The 27487-nt window shown below is 39.8% G+C and overlaps 1 protein-coding gene and 1 pseudogene across 1 annotated transcript in view; both read left to right on the top strand.

Annotated features, from left to right (window-relative positions):
- Positions 1-1517, top strand: part of PURG (purine rich element binding protein G) — a 38237-nt gene extending 36720 nt beyond the window's left edge. The window contains exon 3 of the mRNA XM_023214654.2: positions 619-1517. Coding sequence (XP_023070422.1) covers positions 619-723 — 105 coding nt within the window. The 3' untranslated portion in view covers positions 724-1517. The remainder of the gene's footprint in view (positions 1-618) is intronic.
- LOC111544177 lies at positions 792-11987 on the top strand (annotated as a pseudogene).
- Positions 11988-27487: the final 15500 nt, after the last annotated feature.

Raw genomic sequence — 27487 nt, 5'->3', positions numbered from 1 at the left:
GACGTTTCTCAACTCTCTGTGATGCTAAGTATTTTCCTTAGGAAGTTTTGTTTAATGTTAGATTGTTGTTCTGAAAGATGTTGGTCCTAGTGGGATTTTTTAAAACTTGGAAAACAAATAAACGCATGTATTACAAATATAGAAATGGTGAATTGTAAACTTACCATATAGTACTGATTTCTATTTTCAAAATGTTTTGCTGTTAAATATATACAACATAAAATTGCTGCCGTACTGTAATTGAGTACTTTTTCCTAAATGACCCTGTTATCACTATTCCAGAATTAGAAGTTGGGCAGATACATGATTGATTCATGTGTCTGCATAGATGCTTCAAGGTATATTCTTCTCTTGGTGAGTAAAATTATATTTTCTGTGGCATCAATGCATTGAGATCTGAATATACCTGTATCTATCAATCCTTATTACACATTTCTTATGCAATAGCTTCAAATATGCCAAAATTGGCCTAGACACAACTAAAAATTGAGGGTTTGTTACATGCTTTCTAACAGAAAGGTTTTCAACGAGTTTAATTATGGGTTTGTACTGTGAAAATAGTGGAACTCCCTTGAAAACTTCATGTTTGCTAAATTCAAATTAATATTTTTTCTTTAGCTCACAAATTACCCCAAATCCAGAGAGAATATCAACCTTTTTCACTGTTGTCAAATCAAGCATAAGGAACAGCCCCATGATACTACAAAAACAGTTGAGGAATAAGGAATAAATCTCTTATGTTACACCTCAGAATAAAGGCATTCGGTGAAAGAAATGAACTGAAGTTCATCATGAATGCAAGGCCTCAGTACTTGGCATTCCTCCACGGAAGGGAAGACAAGTATCAACACCACTGGCATCATTTCCAAACTGATCTTATGTGGAATAATGTCCACCACATTGAAGTACTTTTCGACTCTATCCAGTTTTTGGGTTTTGTTTTTTTTTTAATTCATCAAGCCTTTCCGTTTTCAAACCACCATTTGTCAGCCTTGAGGTAGAGAGACGTATAGATTTGAAAATACTTTCTTAAGAGATCATGTAACTATATAACTCTGAATTTAAAAATTGAGGGGGGAGGGATAATTTCAACCCACTGCCTCTTACCAGAAACATTTTTTTAAATCTGTAACTGCTTTAGTGTTAACAGGGTACAAGGTGGTTTTTGTCCCGTATTGTTCTTAAAAGGTTCTCATTTATTGTGATTGTATTGTACTGTATGAAAACAAATCATAAATTGCCTTGTATTGTTTATAATAGACCATACCACGTACTACTTCAGTTTTTATGTTCCAAGTTTTTCAGTGATGCATGTTAACAGTTAGGTCCTAAAATTCTGTGGTGCTAATTCTCCCATACCCAATGGTGCTTTTGTGGATGCTAACTGCACACATGCTGAACAAAGCTTGAAGTTTAAAACTTTCCTCCCTTCCTCTGTTTATATGAAGTAAAATAAAATAACTTGAATTTGTCTCAAAATATCACTGACAATCTAATAAACTTGTTTATATGTGTGATTAGTTTGGATTCTTAATTATTTTACAGAAAGCATCTCAGCTCTGTTGGACCCCAAAAGTTGATTTTGTGTTTATTTCATTATATCATTTGTGCCCCCCAATTCGTGGTATCTTTATAAATTTAAATGCAGTTTGTCTGGCTTCCAAAATCATATTTAGGTAGGATCTACAGAAACTAGACCTATCAGAACTGGAAATGAGTAAGTTGAGAAGATCAAAAATGTGCCAATCCAGTCTATTATAGTGCCTTTATCTATTTTGTAATTTATTAATAAGGTTTTAGTACCTGGTTGAGCCAGGAGATAACATTTGCATGAAAGCAAGTATGCCTTCAAAACCTTTATTGCAACTCAAATGACATTGAAAAGGCCATTTCTATATGCTGATATTAAAAGTTCACTCCCCATATATGAAAATAGTGACAAAAAATTAATTTTGAATTTTCCAGGACAAACTGACATCATATGCCAGAATGTCATAATAGATAAACTCATGGCAATGGTTTTATTGGATTTTTAGCTTTTGCATCTCTATTAAATCATAACAGAAGGCCAAGTGAACCTGCCAATATCTTCATGAGGGCAGAGGGCTCTTTCTCCCAAGCCAGAGATAAACTCAATATAAAGGCACTATGTAAATTTGCATTCCGACCTTGGTACTTTGCCTAACTCATGGGTAATGTTAAAATTTGAAAAGAAAAAATTGAAACAAATGTATTAAAGCTCCTTGAGCAACAATCATTGACCTTAAATAGAAGATGATCAAACCTATTGGTCTAATAATCTAGCAGGTATGATGACTGAAATGATATTCCCATACTACTATGGTTCTTTGTGATATAAAGAGTTTCAGGCCCAGTAATTTTTGCCTTAAATAGCTATTAAATTGTGTCTAACTTCTAACATCAGAAAATGAAGTTTAGAGAATAGTGCCAGTGTGAACCTAAGCTTACTTCTGTGACTATCTGAAATAAATGCAGTATTTACTAAATCACAGCCTCTTACCAAAGATATTTCTACAATATATTTTTGTGACTACCTTAACTGTATTCCATTTTATGAAAACTGGCAAATCATAAGTGCTACAAAGTAATTCCACATTTTCTTTTGGAAGAAAAATCTGTTTAATCTACATGAAAATATCTCTAATTTTACACCCGCAGTCAACCAGATTTCTGTATTAATTTTCATCAGTTTGTCCCATCAAAAAGATTATCCTGAAAAATGCTTCTCAGCTTTCATTGGTAGTAGCGAAATTTTAAAAAAATCTTAGCCTTAAATAACATGAATATACTTTGTAAGTTTGGTTCCTCTATAAAAATAATGTAGTCCCTCTCTAAGTGAAACCATTTTTAAATTACATAATTATATCTATTTTTATAGCATTATTAGCATTATTTTGGTAAGTTGTCTTTTCTGTTCCTAAAACAGTAATTTTCCCTTAGAGATCTTATGCTCAAAGTGTTTTCCCTAAATCCTTATGGGAAAGCATTTTCAAAAACAGACCTAAATGTTCTCTTTCCAGTAAGGAAACTCTTTTATAATAAATTCCATGTACACTAAAAGCATAACAGTACTTGTATTAGGGAAGTAATTTTTCTCGTCAGAAATTGCTTTGAGTTTGAAAATGGCCAATAATAATAAAAAGCCAATCTGCAGTCTACATCATTTTAGATTTGTCTTCATGAGATCTTTTTAAAAAACTGTTGAACTAGGTGCATACTGACTTACACCAGGACTAAAGTTATTTTTCTTAACTCCTACTTTATCCTTTATCCTTGGCAGGGATTCAAGGGAGGTGAAAAGACTCTTGGAAAATAACTAAAAAGTAATACAATACACACAAAATAAGAGAGTGGTAGTTCATAGGACCGAATAAATCATGAAATGCAGTGAACTCAGCGCTACACATATTCTGCCAAATTGTTCTCGTCTTACACTTTTCGTGAAGCAAGTTTCCCATCATAAAAGACTTAACAGAACACTGGCACGTGAAGATCAAAAGGACTGAATAAAAAGGCTGGCCCTCAGTTTTGTGTATTTGGAAGTTCAGGGTTTTTTTGTAGCTAAGAAGACTTTGATAAAGGAAGAAGTAAAAAAGAAAAAGAAAAAAAAGAAACTCAGTTTTGTTAGTTCATTCTGAGTGAATTCACAAGAGATTCCTTTTAAACAAGGTCATAAAGAAAACATCTTGAATATCAGATATTCAATGGAGAAACCAATTAACTTACAACAAAAAATAAAGTGGTACACCCAGGGAGTGGATTGGAAAGAAGATGTGCATAAGAAGTGAACTTTGAAGTTTGCTTTTATACTTTTTGAATGTTATTTCATGATAAGCCTGTATTATTTTATAATTTATAAAAGACTTTTTTTTAAAGGAAAGAAATCAAATGCTAGACAGACTAGAATACCTATGTCAACTGGTCAGCACATTGTCTTTCCAGTAGGAAAATCTGCTTTTTTTTTTTTTTTTTTAGACAGGCTATAGTGCAATGGCAGGATCACAGCTCACTGCAGCCTCAACCTCCCAGACTCAAGCAATCCTCCTACCTCAACCTCCCAAATAGCTGGGACCACAGGCACATGACACTATGCCTGGCTAATTTTTTACTTTTTGTAGAGACAGCATCTCCCTATATTGCCCAGCCTGGTCTTAAAGTCCTAGGCTTGAGCAATCCTTGCAAAGTGCTGGGATTACAGGCATGAACCACTGCACCCAGCTGGAAAATCTACTTCTAAAACCTGCTGAATGTCAGAACATTGATTGGCAAGTATAAAATCAGATAAAGGAAAATGACTAATATTCATGAATGGCATCATGTTATGATGGGCTTCATGATACAGAACTGCCAAGAAAACAGGAATAACCCCATCAGCATATTGGCTCAGAGCACAGTCACCCCAAGTCAGAGACAGAAACCACTAACAAATCCTTATGCTTTAAATCTTTTTTTTCTAGATTGCATGTGACCCACCATCTTTCAGTGTGAAAATTATTGCTTATATGATTAAGCCACATATTATCTTGCATTTAGTATCACTTTAGGATTTTCAATGATAGACTACTGTTTTATAAATATCATTCATCATTAAGCATTATCTTTAATCATATTACATAGTCATATCATTACACTATTGTATAATCATTGTTATTATTTTGTTTGTTTGTTTTTGAGAAATAGAGTCTCACTGTATCTCCCAGGCTGGAGTGCAGTGGCGTGATCATAGCTCCCTGCAGCCTCAAACTCCTGACCTCAAGCAATCCTCCTGCCTCAGCCTCCCAAAGTGCTAGGATTACAGGCATAAGCCACTGTGCCTGGCCTTTTTTTTTAAATAATCATTATTATTAATCATTAAGTATCATTAATCATTCACTCTCATTATAAATATCATTCATCATTAACAAAAGTTTTACATACAATAGCTCTCTGACCATGACCCTTCTTGACAGAGATTTAGGGAACATCCAAATTCAGCAGAGGTGACTGGTGAAAGATCAAGATGTTCCTCCCTTAACCCTCAGTGGTAGACTTTGTCAATAAACCATAGCAGCTGGGAGCAATTCACACCGGTAATCCCAGCATTTTAGGAGGCCGAGGCAGGCAGATTGCTTGAGCCCAGGAGTTCAAGACCAGCCTAGGCAACATGGTGAAACTCCATCTCTAGAAAAAATTTAAAAATTAGCCGGGCTTGGTGGCATGTACCTGTAGTCCCAGCTACTCAGGAGGCTGAGGCTAGAGGATCACTTGAGCCCAGGAGGTCGAGGCTTCAGTGGGCTGTGATCATGCTACTACACTCCAGCCTGGGTGACGGAGCAAGACCCTGTCTCAAAAAAAAAAAAAAAAAAAAAAAGTAGGCCATAGTATTTATTTCAAATGGCCAGATACAGCTCTAGAGTCTTTCTCAACTCAGCACTCTCCTGGCAGCTGCTCCCAGTTGACTACACTTAGCATGCAAGATTGACATAGTTGCCTTTCTGCCTTAGACACCCACCAGCATGTATACATGCCATCTGTGTTAGTCTGGGTCCTCCAAGAAGCAGATGCCAATATAGAATTAGATGTGCAAGAGATTTATTAGAGGAAATGCCAGTGAGGGAAAATGGAGAAGGAGCCAGTGGAGGAGACATCAGACTCAGATGCAAGTCCGCCCCCTGTAAAGGAGAAGAGAGGAGAAAAGAGGAAGGAGGTAGGAAGGAAGTTACTTCTTAGACTGCAATGCAATTATAAACAAGTTTCAACCAGGCCTAGGGGAGTCCTTGAGCCAAAGTCGCTCTTCAGAAGAGGCCAGCATCTTACGGGTTCAACCTGCTTAGTATCCCTGTCACACTCAGTTACTGGCTGGGAGCAGCCTAGGAGGAGCCCACCCGCAGGGCAAACCTGACGATAGATTTCAGAGCACCACAGCTGGATCTGTGGGCCATTTAGGTGGAGACTTAGAGCTGTTCAGTGCCAACAGGAGTCTGTGGTGGCCATGAAAATGCATCTCTCAGATTTCCTTCTACAGGGAGCATAACTGACTCACGGGCTCTTTCTCCATTCTGTGATGCTAGTTTTTGGATGGTGTGGTTTTCATGTTCTACCTACACCATCTACCTCCTCTGCTGGGAAGTGGTCCCTTAGTTGGATGCCTCTGTCTCTGCTGCCATAGCCACTCTGTTGATGTGCCCATCCTGCCAATTCCAAGGTGGCCAATGGCAGTCTGATTCAGGTCAACTGTCTGAGTCGCTTTGTCAACTTGGTTGTTCGATACCTCTCCCATGATGGATGGCTTCTGGTGGACATTAACATGTGATACAAAAGTCTTTACAGTCTGGGCCGGGTATGGTGGCTCACATCTGTAATGATAGCATTTTGGGAGGCCGAGGTGGGCGGATCACTTGAGGCCGGGAGTTGGAGACCAGCCTGGGCAACATAGTAAAACCCCATCTCTACTAAAAATACCACAACAAAAAATTATCCAGGCGTGGTGGTGCATGTCTGTAATCCCAACTACTCGGGAGGCTGAGGCAGGAGAATCACTTGAATCTGGGAGGTGGAGGTTGCAGTGAATCAAGATTGCACCACTGCACAGCAGCCTGGGTTACAGAGTAAGACTCTATCTCAAAAAAAAAAAAAAAGTTTTCACAGTGTATGCCTGCTCCCATATGTACACCCACAAGCCTCTACCTCAGGCCTCTTAGACCCAATCTTCCAGTCCTTTTCCTTCTGGGCTCCTGGCCAAATAGCCAGGCCATTGATCACTGCCCAGGAGCTATGAATATGCTTACCCAGGCCACTTCCTCCTTGCAAAGTAGATGACCAGGTGCACTGCTTGCACCTCTGCTCATTGGGAAGATTCTCCCTCTCCACTGTCTTTCAAAGCCACCTCACCAGTTTTCAGTTTGCATCTACATACAGACCCACCTCATCTATCAACCAAGTTCAGGCTTTTCCCTTCTTCTTCAGCTGGTCCTATGGGAACTTCCACATGGCCATACATGTGAGATGGGAGAGGGTGCTGATGCATCTATTGAAGTTGAAAGGAATAAGGCAGTTTGGACTGCCTATGCGATCATAGCTCACGGCAGCCTCAACCTCCTGGGCTTGAGGAATCCTCCCACCTCAGCCTCCCAAGTAGCTGGGACTACAGGCACACACCACCATGCCTAGCTAATTTTTTTTTTTTTTTAATACAGACAGGGTCTCTCTGTATCACCCAGGCTGGTCAAACTCCTACCTTGACTTCCCAATGTGCAGGGATTACAGGCGTGCAATAGCAACTTCTCAAAAGGTGTGTAATTCTCTGCAGTGGTTTGCATGATCTTCCTCCAGAATCCCAGGGGCTGCAAGGTGATTCTCTCCCTGGGGCTTGATACAAACTCTGTCTTTTCCCACTGCTTCTTTTCCCTACAATAACATTCCAAAGGCTTGGATCTGCCCAGTCATGCAGACTAAGAACTAGGGCCATTTCACCTGCCGCAGTGCCCTTTCCTGCTCTGAGACCTGCTCAAAGCTGGCAGTATATGCGGCAGAGCAGTATTCTTATCTGTGGAATGTGTCATCTCCTGAACCCAAAGAGGTTTGCTGGATGCTCAGCTTCCTGTATGGAGTAGGGATATAAGTGTGCCTGCTTCTTAATGTCACTGAAGTGGCAGGAGCCTGAATGTTCCTAGGGTACATTCTCAAGCCCCCACTTCCCTCAGCCTCTTTATCCCTTCCTCTGATCCTATGGACCAATGAGCAGTGTTGCTTGCACTGCAGCCTGGACCTGTTGCAGAAGTCCTTCCTGCTAAAGGCAACTCGGAATTTTCCACTTCACTGTGCATTGGTCATCACTCTTCCCAGACTTCTAAGAACCACCCTCGCAGTGAGTTTGCCATATTCCCTGGAGTCCTGGCCAACGTGTTAGATCTCAGTTTCTGAGAAACTTCCATTCCAAGTTCTTTGATCAAGCACTCTCAAAGTACCGGCCAAGGTGCCCTCCTCTGGTTCCCACTGGCTCATTCTTGCGACTCATCTGGTGTATAGTCTCCTTTTTACTTAATCATCCCCAGCATGTACCCACCCGCGTTATGCTGGGCCTGAACCTTAGTTATCAGGCAGGAGAGATGAGGACACCTACCAGAGGAACATGTGTTGCCTTGTGAAGGAGGGGCCTCTGTAGCATCTTCTTACACAATAGAAGCACTAGCTCTTACCAGAAAGGATGGGGGACTTTTGCAAGCCCAAAGGATTGGGAAAGAAAGCGGCAGTCTGCCTAGACAATATATTCAAGGGCCTCTGTCTGCATACCCTCATCCCAGTTTTCAGGGTCCCAAGTTTTCCCAGGGTCCCAGGTGTTCCCCAAACTCTCCCAGCCCCCACCACTGGCAACCTATTCTTCACTGATTATTCAAACATCTAGGGATCTCTGCAATTCTAACTATCTGATTTTCCCCTGTTCAACCACGTCTGCTCTCCCACACTGCAGGAGGTAAGGGGCTTCTTGTAAGATGCCAAAAAGACTCTTGCCTCCCACACTTAGCCATTTACTCCTTGCTTAACTGCTCTCATTATCCCTTAGCTAGCAGCAATACAACTTAGCAGTAAACAGCCAACAATTCTGCTGTCTTTGAGGACATTTTTCTCTCCATAAGTTTCAAATGCTTCAATCATCACACCTGCAACATCTTTCCTCCCCACCAGGACATCTTTCCAGGTTGCCATCGACGAAACTTTCACCTTTGACTCAGCACCTTATGCTACCGACTATCCATACCCCACCTATCAACCAAGTTAATATCTTCTTTGCCCACTGGAGTGTTAGTAGGTCAATTCCAAACCACAATCTTACCACCTGTTTTCTTGGATCATTCTTGGTATACTTTTGCTAGCACAGGGCATTTGAGAAGCCAAAGCCAAGATAGGATTAGACACATAAGAGATGTACTGGTTCAAATGTTGGTGACGGAAAATGGGCGGCTGGAGGAGGCTGTTGAGACATCAGATTCCATTATGATCCCACCCGTATGAAGGAGAGAACAAACAGCTTAGTTTGCAGCATTGCAATAAGGAAGATTCAGCAAGGCTAACAGGGAATGCTCAAGCCAAAGGTTCTTTTTAGAGGAGTCCTCTGTCTTCAGAAATGGGCCTGCCTTTGTATCCTGCCATGAGCAGTCAATGGGAACAGTGCGGGGGAAGCAGAGCCCTGGCCTGAACACAGTAATGAAAGTCAGTACACAACAGTTTGTGCCTTTAGTTACTTACCCTCCCTGAAGCAGGAGGTTGGAGAGGCACATTCCCAGGGCTGCCATGCCATTGCATGGAGGCATTTGAGATCACAAAGCGAATCTCAACCATTAATGAAATAGTCATGCTTATTTTGCTCAGTTTGAGAGGGAGATAATTTGTATTCCTATACTCAAAATTGGGGGAAAAGAATCACCCTAATTAGAATCTGAACTGACCATAAGTAATAAACATAAAAGTAATATTAAAGTATTAGTGAATACTCTTAAGCTCAATTGTTAGTTTTCTATTGCAAAAAAAATAAAATACTTTAAAACTTTAGAGACTGTTTTGGGAGGCTGAGGTGGGAGGATCCCTTGAGCCCAGCTGTTTGAGACCAACCTGGGCAACATAGCAAAACCCTGTCTCTACAAAAAATTAAATAAATATATTAGCTGGGAGTGATGGTACATGCCTGTGGTCCCAGCTACTCAGGAGGCTGAGGTTAGAGGATTGCTTGAGCCCCCAGAGGTCAAGGCTGCTGTGAGCTGTGAGTGCACCACTGCACTCCAACCTGGGGAACAGAGCAAGACTCTGTTTCAAAAAGAACCAAAAACAAAAAAAAAACAAAAAAAACAATTTTAACATACAAATATCTCACATATATATCTTATCTATTGAATGAAAACCATTTCAATAAACAAAAAGCTACATTTGTATAAATACTAAGTATAAAATGATTTTCACTTAAAAGATGATTTTAAAATGATTTTGATATGACATATTTAATAGCAAAACTCTACTATTCGTTGTCTGCAGTTCAATGAATAGTCCTCCAAATTAATTATATACATGTATTAACGTGTATATAATTTTAAAAATCTTTTTGTATGTCCAAGCATATCTATGCATGTATAGCAATTAATTTGAAATATATATATATACATTTTGAGACAGAGTCTTGCTTTGTCACCCGGGTTGGGGTGCAATAGTTCAAATTTGGCTCACTGCAACCTCCACCTCACAGGTTCAAATGATTCTCCTGCCTCAGCCTCCTGAGTAGCTGGGATTATAGGCATGTGTCACCACACCCAGCTAATTTTTCTTTTTTCTTTTTTCTTTTTTTTTTTTTTTAGTAGAAATGGGGTTTTGCCATGTTGGCCAGGCTTGTCTCAAACTCATGGCCTCAAGTGATCCTCCCACCTTGGCCTCCCAAAGTGCTGGGATTACAGGCATGAGCCACCACACAGGGCCTTAATTTTTAAATAAAATTATGTTTACTATACCCAATTATACTATATCCTAATTACTTTTCTTAACATTACAACTTTTGGTCTTCACAGCTTTTTAAAAATAATACTTTAAAAAGTTGATTAGCTAGGTGTGGTGGCGGGTGCCTGTAATCCTGGCTACTCAGGAGGCTAAGGCAGGAGAATTGCTTGAACCCAGGGAGCAGAGGTTGCAGTGAGCCGAGATCATGCCATTGCACTCCAGCCTGGGCAAAAATAGCAAAACCCCATCTCAAATAATATATACACACACACACACACACACACACACACACAAAGTAACTGGGCATGGTGGCGTGCACCTGTAATCCCAGCTGCTTGGGAGGCTGAGACAGGAGAATTGCTTGAACCTGGGAGGTGGAAGTTGCAGTGAGCTGAGATCACACCACTACACTCCAGCCTGGGTGACAGAGCTAGACTCTGTCTCAAAAAAGAAAAAAAAAAAAAAAGATAGAATGTGGAGAAGATGTTAAAGCAATTTCAAAAGATAAAGCAGTGATGTTGATGAATCATCAGGCTACAGCAGATGTGTGCACACTGATGATGCGCCTCCAGGACAAAGGACTGGTTGCTGCTCAGATGATGTGGTTGATGGATCATATGTTTAAGTACATCAACTTTGGAATTGTTTCTCTAGTTCATGGAGACTTTCTTATAAGACAGGGAAGATCTTATTGTGACCAACAGCTGCTGCTTCTCAAGGAGCACTTAGAAAGTAATTACAGGAGCAGAGACTGAAAATGGATTATTTTGTTTCCAGAAAGGGGCTTCCTCAGGAAGAGGTGAGAAACAAGTCAGGCTTTTGCAGAGAAAAATAACTTGCCATTTCATACACATGTTACTCTGCCAAGGTTTGGGGCAACAAAAATTATTTTGAATGCACTTGTAGCACAAGAGGGAAATGGAAGTCCAGCAGGAGGACGTGCTAAAGAATTAGCAAATCAAAAGGCCTCCAGTGGATAATAGATACAACGATAGCTTATCCTAAAGCTGAACCTATCAGTATTCAAACCTGGATCCTTGCGTACAGGAAACCAACAGTCACACACGAACATTACAGGATCTTTCCAGTTAAAGATGTAGCCCTGGAGACTGATGACCTTACCAATGGGATCTATCAACAGTTTATTGAAAAAGAGGACCTCTTATCACATTTTTATGAAACAGGAGCTTTTCCACCTTCCAACGACCATAAGGAAGCTGTTTCCAGGGAAATGACCCTCAGAAACATGTGGATATTCCTCACACAGTCTTTAGCATTTTTGTCAGGCTGTATGTGGTACATCATTCAGTATTTTTACCATTGCCTGTTTTAGGAATTGACTTGGACTTGTGAAGGTCACCATAGAAATTCAGACTTTCTTTCATAAGCATGCATTATTTACATGTGCAAATCAGAATATATTTAAAACAGCAAAAGAAATTCTGTGGATGGATTAATATTTATTCCCCTTTGGAATATTTTAAAACTCTACTGAAATGAGGATTCGTAATAAAAACAAATTGATATGCACTTCATATAACATAAAATTCACTATTCGAAACAGTGTATTTGGTTGTTTTATTATATTCACTGTGTTATGTAACCATCACCTAGAGTATTTTCATTCTTGCAAAAAGAAATGCCGTATCTATTAGCAATCAGTCCCAATTCTTCCTCTCACTCAGCCTCTGTCAGCCATTAATCTACTGTCTCTACAGGTTCCCCATTCTGGACATTACATATCAACGGAGTCATACAATATGTGGCTTTCTATGTCTGGCTTCCTTCAGGTTAACCCAAGCTGTAGGATACACCAGTACTTCATTCCTTTTTATTCCTTTTTATGAATAGTATTCCATCATATGGATATAGCACTTTTTGTTTATCCGTTTATCAGATGGACATTTGGGTTGTTTCCACTTTTTGGCTGTTATGAATAATGCTGCTATGAGCATTCATGTACAAGTTTTTACATGAACATGTATTTTCAATTCTCTTGGCTATATATGATACTGGGAAGTGGAATTTCTGGGTCATATGGTAACTCTATGTTTAATTTTTGGAATAACTGTCAAACTGTTGTCTGCAGTGGCTGTACCATTGTAAATCTCCAGCAGCAATTTATTTATTTATTTACTTATTTTGAGACAAGGTCTGGCTCTTTCACATTGGCTGAGGTGCAGTGGCATGATCACAGATCATTGCAACCTTGACCTCTGGGGCTCAAACAATCCTCCCACTTCAGCCTCCTGAGTAGCTGGAACTACAGGCATGTGCCACCATGCCCAGCTAATATATTTTTTTTCTCTTGTAGAAACAGGGTTTCACCATATTGCCCAGCCTGGTCTTGAACTCCTGGGCTCAAGCAATCCGGCCACCTTGACCTCCCAAAGTGCTGGGATTATAGGCATAAACCACCACGCCCAGTCTATTTCTTACATTTAAAATATCTTGAGTATCTTTCTGTGTGTAGACATGAATAAAATTCTTTTTAGTATTTTATAATTCCATTGTGTGAAGGCATCAAAATTTATCTAACTAATCCCCTAATAATGGGCATTGCATTGTTCACAGATTTTTACAGTGTCAACCAAGGCTATATTAAACACATTTTACACATATCTTAAATGAAGTATCTTGGTCATAAAAGATGCATGTTTTAATTATTTTATTTTAGCGTAAATAACATACAAACCACTGTGCATATTTCAAATGTACTACTGGATAAGTGTTGAGTATGTATACAACCATGAAACCTTCACCACAATCAAAAGAATAAGCATATCCTCAGGATCTAGGAGAATTTGAAAAATAATAATAATAATAAATATATTCATTACCCAAAAAAATTTCCTTCCCTGGCCAGGCACGGTGGCTCACGCCTGTAATCCCAGCACTTTGGGAAGCCAAGGCGGGCAGATCATGAGGTCAAGAAATCAAGACCATCCTGGCCAACCAACATGGTGAAACCCCATCCCAGCTACTCGGGAGGCTGAGGCAGCAGAATCGCTTGAACCCAGGAAGCAGAGGTTGCAGTAAGTTGAGATCATGCCACTGCACTCCAGCCTGGGCAACAGAGTGAGACTCTGTCTCAAAAAAAAAAAAAAAAAAAAAGTTTCCTTCCCTCTCTGACACCCATTATGATCCTATCACCAGGCAACCACTGACCTACTTTTCGTCAACATAGATAAGTTTGCATTTTCTAGAGTTTTAAATTGACTCATACAATATGTACTCTTTTTTATCTGGCTTCTTTTACTCAGCATATTTATTTTGAGGTTCAGACATATTGTTGTGTGTATCAATAGTTCATTTCTTTATATTATCCCATGGATATGGATATGCTGAATGTATATGGATGCTGAATGTGTTCATTTATTCATTTATTGATGAACATTTGGTTTAATTCAGTCTTTGGCTATTAAAAATAAAGCTCCTATAAAAAGTTGTATTCAAGTACTGTTACGTACATTTGCTTTCACTTCTCTTTGGTAAACACCTAGGAATAGAATGACTGGATCACATGGTAAGTATATGTTAACTTTTTAAAAAACTGTCGAACTGTTTTCCAAAGTGCTTGTTCTGCTTTACATTTCCAGCAGCAGTCCTTCAATATCCCCACCAATACTTGGTATGGTCGACTTTTTAAATGTTCACCATTCAAATAGGATGTTGGATCATCTGTTGTGGTTTTAACTGACGTTTCCCTAATGACTAGGGATGTTGTGAATCTTTTCACATGCTTATTTACTATCCATATATCTTCTTTGGCAAGTGTCAAATCTTTGCCCATTTTTGGTTTGCCCATTTTTTGATCGCCTTGTTTGTATTTTAAGAGTTTTTTAAACAAGTTCTTATATAGGATTTGCAAATGTTTTCTCCCACTCTATGACTTGCCTTTTCTTTTCTTTTTTCTTTTTTTTTTTTTTTTTAGCAATGGCTTTCAAAGAACATTTGAATTGGATTTAATTTTGGTAAAGCTCACCTTATCAATCGTTTCTTTTGCGAACTGTGCTTTTGGTTCCACAGCTAAAATCTCTATGCCTAACCCGAGGTCACAAAGATTTTCTCCAATGTTTCCCTCCATAAATTTTTTAATTGTATATATCATGTTTAGGTCTATGACACATTTTGTACACGGTTTTAGCACATGGTTTAGGATATAGGTCAAAGTTCATTTTTTTGCAAAAGAATATCAAATAATTCTAACACAATTTGTTGCAAAGACTGCTCATTTCCATTGACTTACCCTTGCATCTTTGTTGAAAATCTGTTGTCCGTATATACATGGCTCTATTTCTGGACTTTCTATTCTACTCCATTGATATATTTATATATCTAGGTGCCAACACTTCACTGTCCTGATTAATATGTCTTGAAATCAGAAGCATTAGTCTCTCAACTTTCTTATTCTTTATAATGTCATTTTGGCTATTCTAGGTCCTTTGCATTTCCAAATGAATTTGAGAGTCAGTTTCCCAGTGTCTAAAATAAAACCTGATGGAATTTTTGAAGGGAATGCATTCACTCTATACATCAATTTGGGGAGAATTGAGATTTTAATAATATTGAGTCTTTTGACCCACGAAAGTTATATACCTCTCCATTTATTTAGCCCTTCTTTTTATCTCATGAGCTGTAGTTTTAAATTTACACATCTTGCACATCTTTTTCCAGATATATTCCTAAATATTCACAATTTTGATTTTACTATTACTCATGTTGTTTTTATAATTTTTCTCATTGTTCATTCCTATCCTATAAAATATAATTGATATTTGTCATGACAGTGGACTACCTCAAACTCTACTAAATAGCAGCCCAAATTGTACCTGTTGTGTCAGATGCGGTATCTTTGTTGGAGCAGATTAACCGTGCTTCTGGTACATAGTATGTGGCCACTGAACTATCAAATGCCTTCTTTTCTGTCTCAGAAAGACAGATTAGAAAGCTTGCATTCACTTGAGATAGACTATATGTTTACTGTCTTGACACAGGGCTATGTCAAAATATGGCCCAGAGGGAACTGAATTCTCTGGCCATTCTGCAGAATATCACCTTGGCCTATTGGATTGATGACACTATGTTGGTTGGCCCAGATAAACAAACAGTGGCAAGTGTGTTGGAAGCTTCAGTAAGACACACATTCCAGACAATAGAGAAAATAAAACAGCAAAGTTTCAAGGGCCTACTACATCAGCAAAGATATTCAAGGTCAGTGGTCTAAGGCATGATGGGATATCCCCACAAAATTGAAGGACACACTAATGTATGTCACACTTTCCACCAGTAGCAGGGAACCAAAACACCTAGAAGGGATCGTCAGGTTCTGGAGCTATCATATTCTACACTCAGAAACACAGCTCTGGCCTACTTTTTATCAAATAACAAGGAAGCTTCCTGCTTTGAATAGGCCCAGAGTAGTAAAGTGTTCTGCAGCAGATCCAGCCTGCAATACAAATCTGTCACTTTGCCATTTGACCCAGCTAATCCTATGCTATTAGAGAAATCTGCTAATTTCTCTAATAGGCAGAGATGCCATGTGGATTTATTCCAACATAAAAATCACAATGCAGATTCCTAGGGTTCTGGGATCAAACCATGCCGTCTGCAGCAGGTAATTATAAACCATCTGAAAAGCAGCTCCTGGTATGCTATTAGGTTCTGGTAGAGAGAGAATGCTTGGCTGTGGGACAGGAATTGACCACGTGTCCAGAACTACCCATCATGAACTGGATCTGTCACACCCACAAAGTTATAAGGTCAGGTGCATTCAGCAGCATTTCATTCTAAGATGGAAATTACACATTCAGGATCGAGCACATGCAAAGGGAAAAAGGGCAAAAATAAGCTGTACGAGCAGGTGCCCAAGCCCCCATGTCATTCACCACTGTTGCACCAGCACCTCTCCCTCAGCTCACACCTGTGGCTACATAACAGGGCCCTTGTGAACAGTTCACAGAGAAGAAAAGAGACAGGGCTTGGTTCATGGATGATTCGGCTCAATATATGGGTACAAGTGAAAACTGGACGGCTGCTGCACTATAACCCCACTCAGAGGTGACTCTGAAGACCAACGGAGAAGGGAGATCCTCCCAATGGAGAGAGCTTCTGTTGGTGTACCTGGGGTCATCCACTTTGTGCAAAAGAAAAATGCCCCAAGCTAAAACTATGCAGACTCATGGACGTGGCAAATGGTTTGGTTGCTTGATGAAGACCTTGAAAGGAGAAGGACTGGAACACTGGGAAAAAGAAAGTCTAGGGAAGTGGTTTGTAGATGGAAAGACTGGAATAGTCAAGACATGTTATCCACCAGAGGACATCAACCAAGGAAGAGGCACTACAAGACCAAGTGGCTAGAACAATCCACACACATGTCTCAGAGACCCAGAACCTTTTCCTCAAGGAGCTTATCTACGACAGATACACACACTTTGGTCCTTTATCTGATTGTATTCAGTACCAAACAGTGTATTTTCTCCCAAATTGCAATTCTGATCACAGAAGAACTTCAATACTTTCCCCTCCATATTTACTATGGTACCATTTACATAAAAAGAGAAAAAATACTACTGCATATACTTGTATTTGCTTTAGAACTTGTATTTTAAAAATACTACTGCATGTACTTGTATTTGCATAATATCTGATATGATTTGGATCTGTGTCCTCATCCAAATCTCATGTTGAATTGTAATCCCCAGTGTTGGAGGTAGGTCCTGGTGGGAGATGATTGGATCATGGGAGTGAGTCCTGCATGAATGGTTTAGCACCATCCCCTTGGTGCTGTTCTCATGATAGAGTTCTCACGAGATCTGGTTGTTTAAAAGTGTGTAGCACCTCCCCCCACCTTCTCTCTTCCTTCTGCTCTAGCCACCTAAGACGTGCTTGCTTCCCCTTCACCTTCCACCATGATTGTCAGTTTCCTGAGGACTCCCCAGAAGCAGATGCTGCCATGCTTCCTGTACAGCCTGCAGAACTGTGAGCCAATTAGGCCTCTTTTCTTTGTAAAGTGCCTCTCAGGTATTCTTTACAGCAGTGCAAAATGGACTACTACAATATCCGTGGAAGGACATACAAGAAACAAACACCATTGGTGCCTTAGGAAAGAGTAACTGTGTGTTAGATTAGGAAAGAGACATTTTTTACTGTATACATACTTACTTTTTTCTGAAACCAAGTATTATCAATTCAAAAATAAATGTGACCAAAAAAAAAATTCCAAAAGAGTGAGTCACTTATTCAGACAAAATATGTTTATCCTTTTTTTCCTTCTTATGCCTTCTTTTTCTAATTCAGCACTCACAGAAGTTGGCATGAAAGCTCTCCGCTGTCCATCTTCAAGATCTTCACAATTAGTTTCAGGCAAACGCAGCTTTTGCAGGCTCTTCTCTCTCCCTTACTACTTACCTTTTACATATCTATTCTTTTTCATCCTCCGGTAAAGCTTTCTTTTGTTTCTGATGCAATCCTACTAATCTCTCCATGTTCTCTAGTTTGTTTATATACTTCTTTGTTCCTTTTTTTTTTTTTTGAGACGGAGTCTTGCTCTGTCATCCAGGCTGGAGTGCAGTGGCACGATCTTTGCTCACTGCAAGCCCCGCCTCCTGGGTTCACGCCATTCTCCTGCCTCAGCCCCCCGAGTAGCCGGGACTACAGGCGCCCACCACCATGCCCGTTTTTAGCAGAGACAGGGTTTCACCGTGTTTGCCAGGATGGTCTCGATCTCCTGACCTCGTGATCTGCCTGTCTCGGCCTCTTTGTTTGTTTCTAATTTGACCATTATCCCTATTAACCCGGGTCAATAACAACCTAGTCTTCTTCCTCATTTTCTTTCCTTCTTTTTACACCTCCCTCTCAGCATCACTGTCAATTTTAAATATCTTCATTTGATAGAGTATCTCCACGACCTAAGACAGAGTCTGGCACATAATAGATGCTCATTGTACATTGAGCTGAATGAAATTAGTCAGTGAATAAATGAATGAATGATACACCCTGCCCAGAAGAGGTCAGCTCATTTGTTTTCTATGCAACCTTAAAACAAATGCTGCTACTCTCAGATTTTGGAAGGCTATAGACCTTGTGTCTGTCCTCAGAATTCCCTTAAAAGTGATTTAGAGATTCCCCACTCCTGGCTGGAGGAAAGTGTTGTTAGTTGCTTGCCCACTATGGGGATATTTAATGACATTGTAGAGATGGCTTGCTGTGCTTCATGTTTTCCTTGAATTCTCTAATCCCTCTGTCTCTCATTACTGTTGCAGGTCAAAGCAATTTGGCATGGTGTCTGGGCACTCAACACCTCTCTCAAATCAGCTTGAAGGCTGAGGCTACTAAGTTGAAAAGTGTCTTTGTCTCTCAGGACATACTTCTACCTCTTCTTGATTCATGGGTCTCAAAGCAGGAGAGTGAAAATTAAAAACTTTCCTGACAGTTCTCCAAGGAGGCCAGAGAGTAAAAGGTTAAAAACACCAAGAACCACCAGATTGAATGTTCTTTTCCCCATACTCACAAAGTGTAAGCACTAACAAAAGAAAAAGATCATCTCCTTTCTGCATTCTATCCTCTTGCCCCTGCCCCAATAAGCAAAAGCCTAAATACTGAAAATGACTAATTATATTCTGAATCTCTCACATAGTGAAGTAGTAATTATGCATTAGTGAAGAGCTTCAAGCTGAAGCCTGCTCTCTATTTAGCAGGAAACAACCCCCTCCTATTTATTAAGAAACTACTGTATCATTTATTTATCACATACCCACCATATGCTAGACACTATGTTATTTTCTTTCACATATGTGATCTCCTTTCATGTATCTTTTTGTGTGCATTTACTCATTCATTGCTCAACTGGTAGCAGGAGAAAAAAGATTCCAACAGACGAATTATCTTCCTGACTTGCCTGGGTCCTCAACAACAAGGGCGTAGAGAAAATGAAGGGTTAGAGTAATTGGCTTTGATTTTCTACAGATGGAGCATTGTTATTTAAATAGAATTTCTTTCTTTATGTTGTAGTTCCTGGTTTTAAAAGATGGTTTTGTGGTTGAGCTAAAACTAGACACACAGCATCAGTCATTTACATTCTCACTTGTTAATTACACCAGAAAACATCGCACTCTGTGTATGGATTTGAAATCACTGGCCACCCTCCAACTCTGTGAAAGATGAGATATAAACAGTAGCATGTCTCACCGCTGAATAACTCTGAATGCAACTATGTGATTTTGCTGTGTCAATACTTAAAGTGGCATGTACTCCCACGTGCAAATTTGTTGGGGTTTAAGTGGAAATAAAAGAGGATAGTTCACAAACATCCCTACAATCTAATTTTAGAACATTTTCATTCCTCATAAAAGAAACCCCATCCCCATTAGTTGTCAGTCCCTGGGTCCCCACTTATCAGCCTTAAGCAACCACTAATCTACTTTCTGTCTCTATAGATTTGCCTGTTGTGGACATTTCATATAAATGGAATTAAAGCTCATCCACGTAGCACGAATCAATACTTAGTTTGTAAAGAAAGCTTTTTAAACATCCAAACATCAAATAAATTCTGTGTGAGGTAATGTATAAGGTATATTGAAGATAAACATGTAATTTAGTTATGTACTTAAATATCTTATTTTGATTGTGTCAAAGTAGGAATTTTTTATTTGCACATTTTGATAGACAGCCATATAATTTACACTCAGAAAATGATAATTAAGAAAAAGGCTAAATTAAATAGAACATGTTTTACACTTTATGTATATAATTAGGACATATTTTATACTTTAAATTTGGTGATATATTTCTCCATTTTGGCAAATTCATAGATATCATGTGTCAAAAGACAAAACTACAATAATTTCACTTGAATATCTTTTTTTTTTTTTTTTTTTGAGACGGAGGCTTGTTCTATTACCCAGGCTGGAGTGCAGTGGCAAGATCTCTGCTCGCTGCAAGCTCCACCTCCCAGGTTCATGCCATTCTCCTGCCTCAGCCTCCCAAGTAGCTGGGACTACAGGTGCCCGCCACCACACCCGGCTAATTTTTTGTATTTTTCGTAGAGATGGGGTTTCAGTGTATTAGCCAAGATGGTCTCAATCTCCTGACCTTTTGATCTGCCTGCCTCAGCCTCCCAAAGTGCTGGGATTACAGGCAGGAGCCACCACACCCGGCCTCACTTGAAAATCTTAATTGGCAGCTGCTCCTGTAATCCCAGCACTTTGGGAGGCTGAGGCAGGCAGATTGCTTGAGCCCAGGAGTTCAAAACCAGTCTGGGCAACATGGCAAACCCCGTCTCTACAAAAAATACAAAAATTCCCCAGGTGTGGTAGTGTGTGCCTGTAGTCCCATCTACTCAGGAGGCTGAGATGGGAGGATCACTTGAGCCCAGGAGGTCAAACTGCAGTGAGCCATGATTGTGCTACTGTACTCCAGCCTGGGAGACAGAGCAAGATCCTGTCAAAAAAAAAAAAAAAGATCTTAATTGGTTTATTTGCAATTCTGGAACCAAACAACACTTCATTCCATTAAATAGAATAAATGTTGTAATGATCCAAGCAGACAAGTTTGGTTTTATAGACAGGGCTGAAGAAAACAGAAAGAAAGAACAAAAAGCAGATTGGTCGTTTCAAAGTTACTTTCCTTGTAAGGCAGGAACAAGAAAACAGAACATTAGAGAAATAACTGATTGGTTAACATCCAGTTACCTCAGTTTACCTTTTGTTGTGAGAATTAAAGCAGAGGGAACTTTATCATCATGCTGATTAAAACTGACCTGTCTGGAAAATTACACTGTTACGTCTCCTTCCTGATTTCTCAAAAGGTCAGATAACAATTTAATTTGGTTTGGTGATGTGGAACCTCGGGCATGAGTGACACCATTTTGATTTTTAGTTTGATCTGTTGGGGCTTAGTGCAGGAGCTTAGTCCAAAGCAATAACCTCCTATAATTTCTATTTAACAATAGTTTTAATGTATTCCCAAAGAAAAAAAATTTGGAAGGACTGAAAAATGAGTTGCTTGAAAACTGAAGAGATTGCTTTTCTTTAATCAAATACCAGAGGTCTGGAAACTCATTTTAGAAATAAAAATATTCAGTTGCCTCATACATAGAGCAGAGTCACAGGTTTTCCATTGTGTAAAAGGAACATGAAAAATATCATGCCAACCGTCAGCTGCTCTTGGGGCACCACGCAGCGGTATCAGTCAACAATTTGCTCCTAACTCTTCTCAGTTTTTCATAGGTCGCTTCAAGTTTCCTGGGTTTTACCCTCCTTTGACTTTCAGTTGCCTTCTCTCTCTATCCATGAACTGCTCTCTCAGCATCAGACACATCTTACATAGAGAAAGATAATACAAGTAACCAGGCACAGAACACCTAAGCAGCTTTTTCTTCAGAAACCTACAGAGGCAACCACATAATTGTCGGCTTTGCTGGACTGTACAATAGGTAACTGAGTGAATTTGACTGCTCTCATGAAGTACAGTATTCAGGAAAAAATGAGTTATTTAAATCTAAGGCATGTGGGGTCTATGTCATTATTAGGTTTTTAATATCAAGTCACATGTTTTCCTAGGCGTCTTGGGAACTCAAGTTTTAGCAAGGATGAGCTCTTCCACAGCATGTCTTATACATGGCTTTGAGGTTCACCAACCTGGGTTCAAATTCCAGCTCTGCCTGCATATTAGCTGTGTGATCTTGGACAAAGAACTTACCCTAGTCTCATTTCCTCATTGTATCGGGTTGATGCAAAAGTAATCACGGTTTTGCATTATTCTTTTTTTTTTTTTTTTTTTTTTTCCGAGGTGGAGTTTCACTCTTGTCACCCAGGCTGGAGTGCAATGGCGCCATCTCGGTTCACTGTAACCTCCACCTCCTGCGTTCAAGTGATTCTCCTGAGTAACTCAGCCTCCCGAGTAGCTGGGATTACAGGCGCCCGCCACTACACCCAGTTGCTTTTTGTAATTTTAGTAGAGACGGGGTTTCTCACCATGTTGGCCAGGCTGGTCTTGAACTCCTGACCTCAGGTAATTCACCTGCCTTGGCCTCCCAAAGTACTGAGATTTACAGGCATGAGCAACCACGCCCGGCCTGCATTACTTTTAATGGCAAAACCACAATTACTTTTGCATCAACCTAATACATTGAACACAATAATAATGCTCACTTCATTAGCTTATTGTGGGATTAGATGTGGAATAATGCCTGGCACATAGCAAACATTTAAAGAATAATAGTTTCTGTTACCACCGGCAGCACCACTGTCCATCACTGCACTAGCAGTCTGTTCATTGGCAAATCTTAAGTTGTTCCAGCTGATGCAAAAACATTTATTCGTTGTAGTCAATTCATTAACAAATGATTTTTAGAAACAGACAAACACCAGTTGTCTGTTAGGTTTTTTTTCCCTTACTACTGTTTAGCAGACTATTTTTGGCTTTACAGAGGAATAGCAATGAAAATGAACTTTCCTTTCCTTCCCCCCAGTGTTTTCTCTGTTTGTGAAAATTGCTGCCAGCATGAATAGTCACTTAAACAGCAAGGGATGGTTCTTGTGTTTCAGGCAATGCCTGCCTGTTCTGGACATTATTGGCCCACTGATTAGATAGCGGTAGAAACAGGTCAGCCTAAGAGTTTAGCGTTTCCATTTGAGTTTCCTTTCTCATTCTTACCACTATATGGCAGAAAGTTGTTGGAATGAAGCAAATTTATTCATTAAAAAAATACTTCCATCTTTCATTTCTGCCCATTTGTACCTTGATAGGTTAATTTCAAACAAACTTCGCTTTTTCTGTGAAGATGGAGCAAATTTGTTGTGCTCTTTGACCTGTATGTCATATTTGACCTGTATGGCCTGTATGTCCTCCTTGCACAAAATCCAGGCTACATCGTCCATCTTGTTGTTGTCGTTGTTGTTGTTGTTGTCGTTGTTGTTGTTGAGACAGAGTCTCACTGTTGTTGCCCAGGCTGGAGTGCAGTGGCACAATCTCGGCTCACTGCAACCTCCACCTCCCTGGTTCAAGCAATTCTCCTGCCTCAGCCTCCCTAGTAGCTGGGATTACAGGTGCGCACTACCATGCCTGGCCAATTTTTGTACTTTTAGTAGAGATAGGGTTTCGCCATGTTGGCCAGAGTGGTCTCGAGCTCCTGGCCTCAGGTGAGCCGCCCGCCTTGGCCTCCCAAAGTGTTGGGATTACAGACATAAGCCACCACACCCGGCCTCATCTTGTTTTTAAATTTAAGGAATGCCATTCTTTGTGTGTTGCATGTTATAAACAATGTTCCACGTTAGGGTGAGGGAATAGCAACCATTCTAAAGAATGATGTTTTTAATCCCAGACATAAGCTTCTTGACCACAGAACTTCCTGCATTTTCAAGCTTGTGGAAGTAGGAGTGAATGCCCTTCCTTGGGAAATCTAACCTTAAGTCTTTATTCCTCACTTCTCTGCATCTTTTCCCCAAAAGCAAAATCTCAGCTTGATGAATTTCTCACTTGGAAACTGTTCATTTACAATATGTGCAACTTGTTTTTAGGATAAGCTTGTTGATTTTTCACTACTGTATTCCTGACACCTACCACATAAGTATTTGTTACATGAAAATAATAATGCTGAATGATTATAATGTTTTAAAGAAAGATATGTAAAATGTAGGCATTTGATCAAGGAGAATTCTGAGAGAGAAATCAGTTTAGTACTTGTAAGTAACACAATCCTGCAAATTATCACTCTTCTACTTGCTCAGGTGAAGTGATGATTTATTAAAGACAAATGTAAGAGGATCAATTAGTAGCTATGCTAAGCACTTGCTAAAATAGGAGATGATTCCCTTTTTTTGAACTGGGCCTAATTTGGATTCTTTAAAATAAATTACAGAAAAATTTTTAAAACGCTGAAAGACTCAGAGACCAGTAAAAAAATTTTTGTACCTATTTATTCTCTAACCGAAAAAAATAAAGTAACCAACATTTAGGTATTATCACATTATTTTAGCCTTCTGCCTAAGGGAATCTTTACTTTTTTCATATGTTCAGTTAGATGTAGCTCTCTCTACACTCCATCAAGAAGACAAACACAGTTTTGTTTTGTTTTGTTTTGTTTTGTTTTGTTTTGTTTTGTTTTAGATGGAGTCTTGCTCTGTCACCCAGGCTGGAGTGCAGTGGTGCAATCTGGGCTCACTGCAATCTCCACCTCCTGGGTTCAAGCGATTCTCCTGCCTCAGCCTCCCGAGTAGCTGGGACTACAGGCGCCCGCCACCACGCCTGGCTAATTGTTTTGGTTTTTTTCTTGTTTGTTTTTTGTATTTTTTTTTTGAGACGGAGTCTCACTGTGTCGCCCAGGCTGGAGTGCAGTGGCCGGATCTCAGCTCACTGTTTTGGATTTTTAGTAGACACAGGGTTTCACCATGTTGGCCAGGCTGGTATCAAACTCCTGGCCTCAAGTCATCCACCCCGCCTCAGCCTCCCAAAGTGCTGGGATTACAGATGTGAGCCACTGCAGCTGGCCTACTTTAACAAATTTATTGGCTGTATATTGAGTTTTTTCCCAAGAGAATTTATCAATGGATAGACAAATTGTAGTTTACTATGGAATGGTATAATACGTTCAATGGAATGCTACTCAGGAATGAAAAAGACCAAATTACTGATTGAGAAATTACTTGCTCTGGCAATATGCCCCACAAAGGACTGTTATGACAGTTTGCCCACAAAAAGACATTGTTCCAGGCAATGGCTAGCCACAGAAAGTCCTCCACTCCCAACACTGAAAACTCTTTCCTTTTTTTTTTTTCCTGACACAGGGTCTCACTCTGTCACTTAGTTTGGTGTGAAGAGGTGTGATCAGAGCTCACTGCAGCCTGAAATTCCTGAGCTCAAACAATCCTCTTGCCTCAGCCTCCCAAGTACCTAGGACTATAGGTGCATCACCATACCTGGCTAGTTTTAAAATTTTATGTAGAGACAGTATCTCATTGTGTTGTCCAGGCTGGTCTTGAACTCCTAGCTTCAAACAATGTTCCATCCTCAGATTTCCAAAGTGCTGGGACTACAGGCGTGAGCCACCATGCTCGGCCTTCCTCTTTTGAAATGTTCCTAAACTGCTCCAATTGGCTCCCTTTCAGCCAACTGAGAACAGCCAAATGTACCTGAAAACAAATTAGAAAGTCTCCCTTGCTTCCAAAACTCCCACCCTAACAGAATACTTGCCAGTCAGAGACTGTGTGAAGATTTCCTCTTTTTCCTCTATAAAAACTTACTTCTCTTTCTAACACCTTTGAACCCTTGCTGACACAAAAGTGATGGTAGATGGGCTCCCTTGCCACAAGTTTATGAATAATTAGCCTTTGCTAATTTTGTCTCAGACTTAGTTTTGTCTTTGACATGATACCAACAACATGGATGAATCCCAGAAACATTAAGTTCAGCAAAATAAACCATTTCCTGTATAATTCCATTGAAATAAAATTCTAGAACAAGAAAATCTAAGCTTTGATGATGGAAATCAGAATAGTGGTTGCCACTGGGAATGGAATTGACTGGAAAGGTGACAAGGACCCTTTCTGGGATGATGGAAATGTTCTATAGATTGGCTGGTATGGTACTTACTCCAGTGCAGTATATATGTTTTTCAAAGTTTATTGATCTATACGATTAAGATTTATGCATTTTATGGTATGCGAATTGTACCTCAACTTTGAAAAGTGAGAACACCTATGGTTTGGAAGAGTCAGAGATTATGGCATTTGGTGTCTAACCACAGTCAACTTAGATAACCCAAAGCTCTTTCTGTGCCTTATAAGGAAACCAACCAACTCTCTAATAAATCCAAGCTTTTGTACCTCAAAGTTGGCAATGGAGAAGAAATTTTTTTTTTTTTAATAGAGACTGGGGTCTCGCCATGTTGCCCAGGCTGGTCTTGAACTTCTGGGCTCAAGGGATCCTCTTGCTTCGGCCTCCCAAAGTGCTGGAATTACAGGTGTTAGCCATTGCACCCAACCAGAGAAGGAATTCCTAGACTTGAAAAATCGTGATTACTACTGTTCTTAAATGTTTACCATGTCCTTGATATACTTTAATCTCATTTAATCCCCTTAGTAACCCTCTAAGGTAATATTGTTCTTCAATTAAAACAAAGAGAGAGAGAGCCAAGGCCCAGGGAGATTAAGTAAACTACTCAGTTTATTAGTAAATTGAAACTAGTAAGTAGAAAAGCTATTGTTCAAGCCCAAGTTGTTTGACCACAAAGCCTATGATTTTAATCATCACATCGTATTGAAGAATGGGCCAATTAGACATTGTAGCCCTAATATTGACCCTGAAGGCTCATTTCTTTAGGATCCCTCATTAGTCTGTTACAAGACACCAAAAAATAACATGACATTTTTTTAAAGTTTATTTCTATCCCTCACAATAGTCCAGAATGGTGGTCTAGGTTGATGTGCAAATCTATCCACATGATCCTTTAGGGAGTCAGGCTAATAGCTGCCCTGCAGCCTCAATGTGTGACTTCCAAGGGCACTCTGGTCTTCACCATATCAGGCAACTGGCAGGAGGAAAGAATGATTCACCAAGGCTGGGAATTCCATCATAAACAAGTGAGAAAGAAGTTGCACAGACTACTTTTCCTTATTCCACTGGGAACATTTGAGTCACATGGTCATACCTAGCTGCAAGGGAAGCTGCGAAATGTGGTCACTAGCTTCCCTTGTGTAACTATGGAATAGCACATCTTTTTTTATTATTATTATGGAAGAAGAAAAGAATGGATTTTGTTGGACAGTTAGTAGTCTCTGCCATATTACCCTATCTGTATTAGGTTGGCACAGAAGTAATTGTGGTTTTTGCCATTAAAAGTAATGGCAAAGGAGGCCAGGTGCAGTGGCTCACGCCTGTAATTCCAGCACTTTTGGAGGCCAAGGCAGGCAGATCACTTGAGATCAGGAGTTCAAGACCAGCCTGGCCAACATGGTGAAAACCTATCTCTACCAAAAAAACAAAAATTAGCTAGGCATGGTGGCAGGCC

The sequence above is a fragment of the Piliocolobus tephrosceles genome, chromosome 7 (assembly GCF_002776525.5).
Source record: "Piliocolobus tephrosceles isolate RC106 chromosome 7, ASM277652v3, whole genome shotgun sequence".
NCBI classification, from domain to species: Eukaryota; Metazoa; Chordata; class Mammalia; order Primates; family Cercopithecidae; genus Piliocolobus; species Piliocolobus tephrosceles.
Note: the sequence above shows the minus strand (reverse complement) of the source record. Positions and strands in the feature narration are given on the sequence as shown.